Consider the following 13220-nt stretch of genomic DNA (forward strand, 5'->3'; position numbering starts at 1 on the left):
CCCCAAAAATACCATTGGCCATGCTGAGCCTAGCTACATTGCTAACAGGAGTGACAGCGCGTCTGACTGACTGGGAGGTCGCGCAAAGCTCGGAGAGGTACGGAGCAGCTCGTCTCAATTCAGATAAGAGCATATTTCATTATGGAAGTACGGTGGACTGTTCCTTTAATATAGACCTTACACACATACAGTAGAATAGTATAAGGTCTCTTCTAGGCAAATTTGCGCTTTTCAGCTGCACCAGAAAATATAAGCGCTTGGCTGCGTTTTTTTTTTTTTTTTTTAAATTCTCACCAATATGATCATTCCACAATAAGTTATTGGATCTTGTGACGCCAAGCAACTTCACACTTTTAACAACATCCAACTCCTTTCCATGTATAACAATGGGATTAAATCGTGGTGGATTCTTGGCAAAAGAAATTCAGTTCTTTGCATTTATCACTATTGAGCTGGACTCTATTATCAAGGGACCACTGAGTAACTCGGTCTGCTATAAGTTGTGACATACTTTCATTACCTTTATTGACGATCTCAGATGTAGTCGTGTCGTCTACATACTTCCATAATTGGACATTTGTAGTACAAATTTCCAAATCATTAACACAAGGAATGTGTGTGGAATCGACTCCAAAGCTTAGGGGTTCACGCTTAAGATTTAGTTCACGTTTGGGTACCTAATCAAAACTGTACTGATTTTACACAGCTCTAAATAAGCACTAATATCTTTAAGCATTTAATGTTCGAAGCATGGTGGAGTGGTTAGTGCTGTCGCATCACAGCAAGAAGGTCCTGGGTTCGAGCCCAGCAGCCGGCGAGGGCCTTTCTGTGTAGTGTTTTGCATGTTCTCCCCATGTCTGTGTGGGTTTCTTCCACAGTCCAAAGACATGCAGGTGACTCTAAATTGACCATGAATGTCCGTGTGAATGGTTGTTTGTGTCTGTGTCAGCCCTGCGATGATCTGATCTGGCGACTTGTCCAGGGTGTACCCCACCTCTCGCCCATAGTTACCTGCGACCCTGCACAGGATAAGCGGCTACAGATAATGGATGGATGGATGTTCAAAGGATCACTGAATCGACTCCGAACCAAAAGCAGGATGGCGACTTGATAATGTACAGGAGAGATATTAATTATAGGCATGTAATGATGTAGTACCAGTCAGATGTGTCTAATTCACGTGCGCTGTAAATTGGCGGCCATTTTAGGTACTTTTAGGCCCCTCTTGCACCTTGCTCCAAGCCCGAACTAAAAGCAAAATGTCTGACTGACTGTCGATCAAATGATCAGTTATTTGGACCTGCAGTCCAAAATTTATCCTTCTGCACTGCCCTAAATATTAGTGTTTTTATTTCGAGCTGTACAGTTTTTAAAGGGGTACCAAATATAAGATATACAGTTGCTGATGTGACAAAGTAACGTATTCTTAAGTATTCTATCAAATTTATATACTAGAAAACAACGAAATATCTTGGTAATTGTAAATATAATAGTCGGTACGCTAAACGGCACAAGAGTCGCCATTTTTAAAAGACCGTGACGTCAGCGCTACCCACTGCACTAGGAGAGAAGCGTGTAATCATGGCGTCGGGCGCATCAAGTGAAAGCGACAGCTCTGTCGAATCATACGAAGAGATCCCGCAAAAGACACGTCTGGAGGATCGTTATGCTTTCCATCGGTCCTGTTATTACACCCGAAAGCAACACACTGTGGCATTGTGTAGCCGATCACTTACAATTCATCCTACTTTCCGATTCACACGTGCTAGTCCCAACCTCAATGAGCCAACACAACTGGGCACATACATGCGTCATGAGTGTTACGCAGAGAAAATGAACGTGCATTCTGATTGGATAAAATTAATATCATGGCGGGCTGTTCAAACTGCGGAAATAGTTTGCTCGAGCTACTTTCAAAACACTATAACTTTCCAACCTTAGAACAAAAAACTTTTGTAAGTCTTGAATAAGGTTCGTTAATGTGTGTTTTATTGTTATATTTACTCTATATATTGCCCTCTGTTCCCCTTTAAATATGCACCCAAATGTTAACTAAATCTTAATAATGAATAATTAACTTCTTTATCTTCCAAGCAACCCAGAACCTCTGTGAAGGTGTGATGAGAAGACAAAAGTATGTGTGTGTTCATGCTGTCTTGGCACGTGAATGAGCAGGTTTATTGAGTAATTAATGAATCAGTCAGTACCATTAGGTCCTGTGGATACTAATCTTGAGATGGTACGAGAACAAGAGTTCCAGTTTTCTGATGGGGGCATAAAGCATTTAGACAGGTTTACTCATTTTGGTGTGTGTGTGTGTGTGTGTGTATAGACTGCCAAGAAGGCAAACTCCAGCAGATGAGGTCGATGATGAAACTACTGCGCTAGTGCCTGATGGTTTGGGAATGATGGATGTCCCTAATGGCCACCCCGGTGTCTCCACTGCCATCACCTCGGAGGTCAGTTAACGCACTGTGTGTATGTGTGTGGTGTTAATCAGTGACTCATTCAATTAATCAAATATAAATTGTGTGTTTTTGGTTTTTAGCATGCTAGTAGGTTTAGAATGCTGTGATACTATTTTTTTTTTTCCCTAATAATAAAATTGAATGGAAGGCATGTTTCCTGTCTGCAGTGTGATTCTTTAGATTTGTACTGGAGTCATGAGGCTAACATTGCTGACAAGTCAAGGACATGTATAGAGGATGTGCAGTCACGTGACCCGTCCGTGTTTACTCTGCCATATTGGACGGCTTCAGGATAGTTTACCTTGCGCGAGCGTAATGGATCCAGGGAGTAATCCCCAAGAAAATTCGGAAAATACCCCATCTACATCGCGCGATAACTTGTCTAAGCTTGTTCAGCATCTTGAAGGTGACGTGAGGCAGCGTTACGTGGGAAAGCGTTCCAGGTTGGGGATTGCAGATCCGTACAACTTGCCGCAATCCTTGTTCAGGGAAATTCGGAGCTGCGGTGCCGGCGATTCGCCCAATCTGGCCTACCATGACATTTACAATTGTCTTGTTAATCGTGAATCGTGTTACACTGGCAAAGCCCTCAAAGCTTACAAGAGCCTGGAAGCTTATAAATATTTTGTTACGGGATGGGTATCCCAGCTACACCTCTGGAAGGTTCCGAAGAAGAATGTCTACTTGATAACCTCACGGGTAAGTGGCATTAAGACGTTTATCATAGAGACTATGCAGGACGTTTTATCGTTAGAATGTTCGAAATCTAAACTCGGTTCCAGATAATGACAGGGTTGTAAATATATGTATGTTTTTGTCTGAAAAAAAAAAATCACAAATCACCGCAGTCAATCCGAAAATCAACTTAACAGATGTACTAGGAGTATTGAATTAGAAGATTACACCTACCTGATATGAAGTGTTCACTACAAATTCGGCTGGTAGAACTGGGGTACCAGTTTTCTCTTCGCACAGCGGACACCCATTTTGCGCGTCTCTCCTCGTCTGCGGGGAATCTATAAAATGACAGGCCCTCCTTTTGGCCCTGTCTATTGGTACAACCAAATGCCGAACAAGATATAACCATTCTCGAAAGATCTACTCCCACACACTTGATAATTAGAACGGGTTCGTCTAAGTTCTATGCGCGGCCATGCCGTCCAAGATGGCAGATAAAAAACAAATATCACGTGACCTCGTGACGTCACGTGCACGCTCTCTATAGCTACCAGTTTAGCTTTGCACAAAATGTAATGCGTGTCAAGCTATTTTCCAGACATTGTCTTCCCAAACTACTTATTTTGTGTTCTGAACCGATTCGAAGCCTCCTTTACTCGTTAGCCAACTTTCAGACCTTGAGAATATCTTAGCTGATTGTCTGTATTCGGTGTAAGAGGAAAATGGTGCAAAAGCACTTTTTGGATGAACAGTTTCTTGACGTTAGTGTCAATTAGGAGCAGGCTGTGGTTTCTACACCCCTGTGTAACTTTTTGTGTGTGGAATCTCTCATTGTGTCTCTCAGAAGAGCAGCAGTTCAGAGTCTCTGAGTGAGAAGGGCTCGGCTGAGCTGAAAAGTTTCGACGCGGTCGTCTTTGATGTGCTGAAGGTCACGCCAGAGGAATATGCAGTAAGACATGCTTGTTGTCTCTTTGTGTGTGCACGCGCAAGAGAGATATAGTGACGCACTGCAAACAAATTCTTGTTCTGCACTAGATGTGTCCTTTAATCCTACTCTCACCTGTTCCTGCAAGAAATCAGACCAATCCCTCCCTCCCACCCATGAGACACAGCCAATATACTCCTATGTTAATCAGGGCATCCTTACTTTTTGCTCTAAACCAAACCCCCTTCCCATATTTTTCCGATCTGACCCTCCTCCAGGTTTGCTGGTTTAAAAAGGTAGGAGGTTTGGCTCCTTTAAATTGCCCTGAGATGTCAAGGAGTGCATGAGCGGGTGCACGTTCTCGCCTCACACTCGGTGATCCAGGGCAGGATCTTGGTTAAAATCAGCGAATGAGCTTCGATCCAGCTTTCCTGCACAGTGAGCTCATTCATGCAGTTATCCAGTCAGCCAATCACGTGGCTGCAGTGCAATGCATGAGATCATACAGATCCAGGTCAAGAGTATCTGTATGATTGAGGATCAGAATCTCAATGACTGTGGCATGGTTGCTGGTGCCAATTGGGCTGGTTTGAGTATCTCAGAAACTACTGATCTCTTGGGATTTACACACACACACACACACACACACACACACACACACACACACACACACACACACGGCAGTCTTTAGAGTTTACTTAGAGGGGTGGGAGGTCATGTAGCCTGTAATTACTTTACTTCTTCCATGCAGTGCATACTTAAACACAAGCCACTGATCGACCCACAGTTTAGATTTTTGGCCAGAGGTTTGAAGACTATTAAAATGAATTAAAAAGGCTGACATTTAATAGCTTTTCTGTTTATTTCATAGGGTCAGATCACACTTATGGATGCTCCAGTGTTCAAAGCCATCCAGCCTGAGGTGAGAGTGGATCCAAGTGCCACTTACAAGCACTTACTCATATACGCAACACACATGTCAAATTTTACTGCCATCATCTTCACCAGTGCTGACTCTCACCAGTAGGGGGCAGTGACTCCTTAATTAATTTACAGTTCCTTGCTTTGTGCAGCTTCAGTAGCACAATTCATTAGCGCCATTCTTTACAAGATGCTCGATGTATTATAAAACGTTTTTTCATAAAATTTAGAGTATGCGTGCATGCACATGCACACGCCCTCCTACTCATCTTTGAATGGTAGCAGTTCAAGCAAGGCCTTTTGTCAATGTGTCATTTTTGTTTTCTTGTGTGATTTTATAAAATTCTCATCCTTGCTGTAGTGGAAATGTTCGGAAACCTTGAGGGTGGTGGATTTAAAAAAAAAAAAAATTTCCCCTTAACTGCCAACGTGTATTTTACATATTTTTACATAAATCCTGTGTGGAGCGGCTATAACGCAGACATGGAAAAGTAGCTTTCAGAAAGTGCCGTCACCACATCTGGTTGGTTGGTTTGGGGTTTGAGCCTTTCAGAAAAGCATGGAATGACATTGAGAGGTGGTTCTTTTCTTTTATTAATTTCTTTTAATTATTTTTCCCTCTACTGCCAGTGCATGTTTTAGATGTTTTTACATAAATCCTGTGTAGAGCGGCTAGAAAGCAGACATGGAAAAAGCAACTTTGAAAATGTTAGGGTTCACCCAGTCGGAAACGGTCAACTTACTTCTCGGGACCCCCGCCCTCGTACCACCTGCAGAATTCTGGGACGGAACACCGCAAAAAAACAGAGAACCAGAGATCGGTTTCACTGCTGTTTATTCACAGTTTTCTCGCCAAAGATGAAATATTACAAACACCTTTTATAACAAATTATAATCTCTCTAAACGGCTATTGTGTCTGTCGAATGTGTGTGTGTGTTTGTATGTGACCTCAGAGAGGGGTGTGTGTGTGTATGGGAGGGTGTAAGTGACATCATTTTGATACGTGTCTATTTGTGTGTGTGTGTTTGACTTGCAAGTGAGCAGCTTGATCTTGGGGCAGGTCAAATAATCTCCATCAGTGTGTGTGTAAATCATAACATAATGACATGTGGCAGATCACAGAATCCAGGGACACATGTCTGCCCGGGGGCATTTTGAGTTATTGACAGATTCAGAAAGTACAGTTTCTAAGCTTTCCAATGATGCCTTCCATGTGGAAATCTGACAATATTTGAAGAATGTGTGGCCTTTTGAAAGTGTATACTTCTTAAAACAGAAAAGGGAGAAAATCGCCCTCAAAGTTTTCCATCTCAGCTACTCTGGGTGTAGGGCGGGCACATAATGGTGCTTATTTGCATGACATTAAGGAAAGCCCTACCCCCTACGAGCTAGCACGAAACTACTTTCATGTAAACAAAGATCACCACGTCAATTTTCCTTCCATGCAAAGTATGCCCAACACAATTATGAAGTACAAAAATAAGTCCTAAAGTATACTTTAACGTTTTGTGGTTAAAAAATTACTCACACCGTAAGAAAGAAAGAGAGCACGATGATGACACAACTAACACAACACTAGTTTCATGTAAAGCCTCGGTCACAACCGGCTGTACAGTACGCGCTCCTACGGCCGGTCTACATGCAAAAAACGCAAGAAACGCACGGAGGGCGCGCATGAAACGCACGAGAGCGCGCGTGTGATGTGCTGATTTTCGAGCCGCAGACCGGCCGCAGAGGTTCTTTGTCATGTCAAACAAACTCTACGGGCGCTTACATTTTTTTCAGGTTGCAAGACAAACTTACGGCCAACACGCGTCTTTCTCCGTGAACAAAAAAAAAACCGCAGCGATTTGGGAAACGCCAAAAATCACACGGCCAAAAAATCGTACGTCCGGTTGTGACCTAGGCTTAACCAAACCACAACACTCTCCGTTACATGCAAAAATAACCACACAGCCTTAGATTAATAAACTTGCCCCATCAGAAAGAGAAACGGCGCCTTGCACACACCAATGCCTCCGATGGACTGTAATCCTAGAACGGTCCGTGTATCATCCAATCATTCAAGTATTCCATTCAATCTGGAAAACGAGGTTGCGTTTTTTTTTTTTTTTTTTTGCTAGAAATGGTGATCTCCGATGTAAATACCGAGTGTCTGTTTGCTTCGCGGTGTTTGCTCCTCTGCGCTCTGTTTAGTAACTCATTCCATAGTGAAATCACACGCCTGTATGCAGGTTAAGTAGCCATGCGCTCAGCCCGGATCATACAACTGATTCGTGGAAAAAACAACAACAAATGACTTAAATCTTCATGTGAATGGCCCATATGGTAATTTACCCACACCCCCCAGCAGGCTACAGTCCTGACAAAAACGAGACAATTTGCAACAAAAAATGTATGCTTTTCCAACAAAACAATCTATTATCTGAAATACTGATTGCATTCTTCAAGATCTCAACTTGCACATGATGGAAAAAAACAAAAATCACAAATTTTGAAAAAAAAATGCTTCTTTTGCGATTATCTCGGATTCGTTTCGGCCGACATGTGTCCCTGGATTCGGTGAGCGGTCACATATTTCTGATCATATGACATGATAGCAAGGTACAGACAGATTTCAAAGGTCATTGCTTACGTGCACCCCTTCAGGTCAGATACAACATAGGGCTTAAGATGGTGATGGAGTTTTTAAACACAGATAATATGTCTAGTTTACGAAGTCTATTCAAAGAAGGTCAAATTCATCAGAAATTAATGCCAAGTTAAAGAATCTAAAAGCTAAATGATGAAAAAGCTAAAATATTAAAATCATAATTCTTAACACATGAATGTGTGTCTTGTGCCAAGTCAGCAAATTATATCTTGATTCAGCAATATGTAGTAAACAAAAATAAGAACAAACTTAACAACTGGCAAAACAAAGAAATGCTACTTCACCAGAGAAAGGTCAAACAGCATTCAACATTAAAGAAACTGGTTAATTCTAACAATCTTAAATCAGAATCCTAGCTATAAGCTAACTTAAATCATGGCATTAAATCTAACTTTTAATTCCCGATACACGTTGGCTATGCAGCTGTGGTTGTGTGTGATATCACCGCAGACCCTGTCGCCATCTAGACACATCTCTGATCAACAACACACATTTCATATCAAAACAAGCAAAATGTTCCCAAACAATGTCCAGCGGAGACAGAAGGTCATTTTAACTGAACAGAAATTAATCCTTAATTTTGTCACCATTTTAATAAATTACTGCCTTCTTGGTCAAGAATAATACTTATATAAACCTAACAGAAAAAGTCCTGTCGCCTTTTTATATTTATTTTAGGGGGGTTGAACCTTTCAGTAAAGCACGGGACGACGACAAGATGTGGTGGTTGTTTGTTTGTTTTTTTTGAATTAGTAGTAGTATTACTACTACGACTACTTTTTTTTCTTTTTTTTTAACCACCAAACCTACCAGTGGAAAAAAAAATCTTTCCGAAACGTTGAATCGAAAGTATTTCACTGCGAATATTCCAAGGTTGGAGTACAAGTAGATTTTCTCTTGATTTTCTGCCTCACATTAAATCACACTAATCTTCATCTCATCTTTTATTACTCTTAATAAATAGGAAGCTTGGTTTTTCAGGTCGCACTAGCCGTGACTGGTGAAGAGCAGTCTTTGTGGGGAAACTGGTAAATGTTAACACACCCTTATTTTGTCTGGATGTACTGAATCCGTTCGGACACAATCCGAAGCTCAGTCAGTGAATCTTAGTGTCGCATGATGCTGCGTACGTATTAATGATCTTTGGGGGAAAAAGGCAAAAGAGGGCATATTGAGCAAATACTGCATGTCTGAGATTCGTTTGTCTTGGTTTGTTCGAGCTGTCCCAAGTGTTTTCACGTAAGGTTTCATTATCACGTACACAATTATTTGGCCTGCTTTAATATCACTGTGATTTTATTACCGATTCAGCAGCCGTATGAGGTTTCGGTTGTTTTGGCAGACTTTGAGCTGTCTGACCTGTCAGCGCATTTCAACTACGAGATACGAAAACTCTCTGGCAGTAACTGCAGACTCGGCCTGTGACCTGCTGCTTTTTATGGATTAGTTTTGCCTGGCGGTTCCGTCCTCGCTTCATTAGTCTTGTAAGAATATTGTGAAGCTTATAAACAAAAAGGCATTCTACACATTTCTTTCTGAACCTGTATAGCTCAAGATTAGACATGAGCCATCTTGATGACTAATTTCTTGGAAATTGGAGAGTAAAATAGATATGAGGTAATAAATGTTGTGTTTTTGGATTCAGCGAGAGGGGAAAATGAGAACGCAAGTGCTCATGTGAAAGGCATACTGACGCATCTCTCGTTAATGCTTTTTTTTTTTCCCCTTAAATAAAATTGTATCCTTACCTTAACCTTAAGTCTTTCTGTGCCATAAGGCCTCCACGCTGGCTGACCAACCCCTAATAAAACTATATGATGATGCATATTTTTCATCTAAAGACATGTCTTCTGATGAGCAATCCTTGTGTTCATTAAGGACAGGTGTGAACAGGGTCCAGTGTGTCTTGGATACGGTCGCTCAAACCATCACGGTGCATCTAAGAGAGTAACAAAAGCCACCGAATCGAGTGCGATACTCCGTTATTATCCTAATTAGAAAAATGCATAACCATTGTGAGACTGGAAATGGCGCTGAGCTGTAACGTTCATTGAAGAGTGGTGCAATATCACAGAAGCTGCTTCTTGTAGCTTCCTTCATCATCCCGTATCTTGTTCAGGTTGAAGTTTCGTTATTGGATGGAAGCAGCGTGTACAGGCAGATGAGACAGGTTTTGCAAGGTTTCTGATGAAGCACTAATGCAGTGAAAGGTCTGCGTAATAAACGAGTATGACTCGAGCACTGCATGAAATCAAGTCACAAGTGCTCACTGAGTTCACGCATTTAAAATGGTAATTATATATGCGCAGTACATTTATACACGCACACAGGATAAACGGATATCAAGAAGTTAATTTCTTAAAACATAGTTTAGTGAGTAATATAGAAGAGGAAGTGAGATGAGAAATACAAATGGCATTAAACCGACTTCTCATAACCTCTCAAAATCATACTCATGAGCAGCCAAGATCTCAATCAATGTCTCTCTCTCTCTCATTCTTGTTTTCAGTCTCTCTCTCTGGTTCTCTTTTTCAGTGTGTCTCTCTTTTTCAGAGTCTCTTTCTCCCTCCCTGGTTCTATTTTTCTGTCTCTTTCTGGTTCTCTTTTTTCAGTCTCTCTTGCTCCCATATTCTCCTTCAGTTGCTCTCTTTCTCTCTCGTTCTCTTTTCAGTCTCTTTCTCTGGTTCTCGTTTTCAGTCTCTCTCGGTGGTTCTTTTTTTTCAGTGTCTCTCTCTCTGGTTCTCGTTTTCAGTGTGTCTCTGGTTCTCGTTTTCAGTGTGTCTCTGGTTCTCGTTTTCAGTGTGTCTCTGGTTCTCGTTTTCAGTGCGTCTCTGGTTCTCGTTTTCAGTGCGTCTCTGGTTCTCGTTTTCAGTGCGTCTCTGGTTCTCGTTTTCAGTGCGTCTCTGGTTCTCGTTTTCAGTGCGTCTCTGGTTCTCGTTTTCAGTGCGTCTCTGGTTCTCGTTTTCAGTGCGTCTCTGGTTCTCGTTTTCAGTGCGTCTCTGGTTCTCGTTTTCAGTGCGTCTCTGGTTCTCGTTTTCAGTGCGTCTCTGGTTCTCGTTTTCAGTGCGTCTCTGGTTCTCGTTTTCAGTGTGTCTCTGGTTCTCGTTTTCAGTGTGTCTCTGGTTCTTGTTTTCAGTGTGTCTCTGGTTCTCGTTTTCAGTGTGTCTCTGGTTCTCGTTTTCAGTGTGTCTCTCTGGTTCTCGTTTTCAGTGCGTCTCTTTCTCTGGTTCTCGTTTTCAGTGCGTCTCTGGTTCTCGTTTTCAGTGTGTCTCTTTCTCTGGTTCTCGTTTTCAGTGTCTCTCTCTGGTTCTCGTTTTCAGTGTCTCTCTCTCTGGTTCTCGTTTTCTGTCTCTCTGGTTCTCTTTTTCAGAGTCTCTCTCTCTCTGGTTCTTGTTTTCAGTGTCTCTCTCTCTGGTTCTCGTTTTCAGTGTCTCTCTCTCTCTGGTTCTCTTTTTCGGTGTGTCTCTTTCTCTGGTTCTCTTTTTCTGTCTCTCTGGTTCTCTTTTTTGGAGTCTCTCTCTGGTTCTCTTTTTCTGTGTGTGTGTGTGTCTCTCTCTCTGGTTCTCTTTTTCAGTGTGTCTCTCTTTTTCAGAGTCTCTTTCTCCCTCCCTCCCTCCCTGGTTCTATTTTTCTGTCTCTCTCTGGTTCTCTTTTTTCAGTCTCTCTTGCTCCCATATTCTCCTTCAGTTGCTCTCTTTCTCTCTCGTTCTCTTTTCAGTCTCTTTCTCTGGTTCTCGTTTTCAGTCTCTCTCTGTGGTTTTTTTTTTCAGTGTCTCTCTCTCTGGTTCTCGTTTTCACTGTGTCTCTGGTTCTCGTTTTCAGTGTGTCTCTTTATCTGGTTCTCGTTTTCAGTGTGTCTCTGGTTCTCGTTTTCAGTGTCTCTCTCTCTGGTTCTCGTTTTCAGTGTCTCTCTCTCTGGTTCTCGTTTTCTGTCTCTCTGGTTCTCTTTTTCAGAGTCTCTCTCTCTCTCTCTGGTTCTTGTTTTCAGTGTCTCTCTCTCTGGTTCTCGTTTTCAGTGTCTCTCTCTCTCTGGTTCTCTTTTTCGGTGTGTCTCTTTCTCTGGTTCTCTTTTTCTGTCTCTCTGGTTCTCTTTTTTGGAGTCTCTCTCTGGTTCTCTTTTTCTGTGTGTGTGTGTGTCTCTCTCTCTGGTTCTCTTTTTCAGTGTCTCTCTCTGGTTCTCTTTTTCGGAGTCTCTGGTTCTCTTTCAGTTGCTCTCTTTCTCTCGTGTTCTCTTTTCAGTCTCTCTCTGGTTCTCGTTTTCAGTCTCTCTCTCTGTGGTTCTTGTTTTCAGTCTCTCTCTCTCTCTCTCTCTGGTTCTCTTTCAGTATGTCTCTTTCAGTCTCTCTGGTTCTCTTTCAGTACGTCTCTTTCAGTCTCTCTGGTTCTCTTTTTCAATGTGTCTCTCTCTGTCTCTGGTTCTCTTTTTCAGTGTCTCTCTCTCACTGTTTCTGGTTCTCTTTTTCAGTGTGTGTCTGTCTCTCTCTCTCTCTTTGGTTCTCTTTTCAGTCTTGTGTCTCTCTCTGGTTCTCTTCAGTCTTGTGTCTCTCTCTGGTTCTCTTTTTCAGTCTCTTTCTCTGACGCGTGCGCGCGTGGACAGAGTCTCTAATGCTTTGCAGCTGCATGTTCGTGTTGCTGGAGCAGCGGCGTGATTACAGACGTTGTTTTGCTGCATATACACTCGAATTAGGCTTCGGCTCAGCTGCGGCTCAGAGTATGTTCATACTGACCGCCACACAAAAACATGCTCACTGCTGCCTTGCGCGTGACACTGTGCTGCTTTTGCTGCTCTTCCAGCTTCATGCTGCTTGATGGAAACAGCACATGTATATGTGGTAGCTGCAGTATAGATGTATTCCAAGAATATGGAGGGAGTGCTCGGAGCCGGGATGTGTTCTTTGGGATTTGTCTCGGTCTCTTTCTAGAAACATGCAGTAACAGGATAACTGCAAAGTCTGTAGTGGCTCTCCAGAGAAATAAAGCACAGCCCTGGAACATTCATTCACTGTACACACACACACTTCTGGAAATAACATTTTGTTCATAGATTCATAAACTTGAAGCGAAGGTCATTTAAGGGGAACGACATGCAAACGAGACCTCATTTTTTTACAGCATGTTGTTATATTTTCCTTACGTCCAAGGGTGTGTGACCTTTGCAGCAACAAAATGCAAGACTTCCTGCTCTTGCTTTGACTTCAGTCATTCTGTTACCACCTCTTATCCATTTTCTGTCAAACAAAAATACACCTGGCATGCTTTTTTTTTTTCTTCTCTCTTTTTCTCCCTACTTTCCACATCTAAGCTTGCTTCACTGAGCTTTTTTCCTACCTGTCTCTCCTATGATCGGTTGCTTTTTTGGGGTTAGTGGTTGGTCTCCAGTTTTCCAGTCATAGCCGTAAACTGCCTGCAGGGACGGGGATCTGTCAGGCCTGTGCACGCTTTTGCATGAGGAAAGCAGGGAAGAGCCAGTGTCTGAAACTCCACTTTAAATCATGATCTGTCTCACTGCAAAGCAGCTAGACAGTGTTTTCCGCCTGTAATTTTATATCAGGGGTTCCCAACTTTTTTTTTAAT

The 13220-nt window shown here is 42.2% G+C and overlaps 1 protein-coding gene across 5 annotated transcripts in view; it reads left to right on the forward strand.

Moving 5' to 3' along the window:
* The window catches only part of ralgps2 (Ral GEF with PH domain and SH3 binding motif 2), a 306158-nt gene that overhangs the window by 142957 nt on the left and 149981 nt on the right, over window positions 1-13220 (forward strand). For all 5 annotated transcript variants that reach the window (XM_060917537.1, XM_060917533.1, XM_060917535.1 and 2 more), the window contains exons 3-5: window positions 2333-2459; window positions 3991-4095; window positions 4943-4993. In XM_060917537.1, the coding sequence (XP_060773520.1) occupies window positions 2406-2459; window positions 3991-4095; window positions 4943-4993 (210 nt within the window). In that variant the 5' untranslated portion in view covers window positions 2333-2405. The remainder of the gene's footprint in view (window positions 1-2332; window positions 2460-3990; window positions 4096-4942; window positions 4994-13220) is intronic.

The sequence above is a fragment of the Neoarius graeffei genome, chromosome 3, assembly GCF_027579695.1.
Source record: "Neoarius graeffei isolate fNeoGra1 chromosome 3, fNeoGra1.pri, whole genome shotgun sequence".
NCBI classification, from domain to species: domain Eukaryota; kingdom Metazoa; phylum Chordata; class Actinopteri; order Siluriformes; family Ariidae; genus Neoarius; species Neoarius graeffei.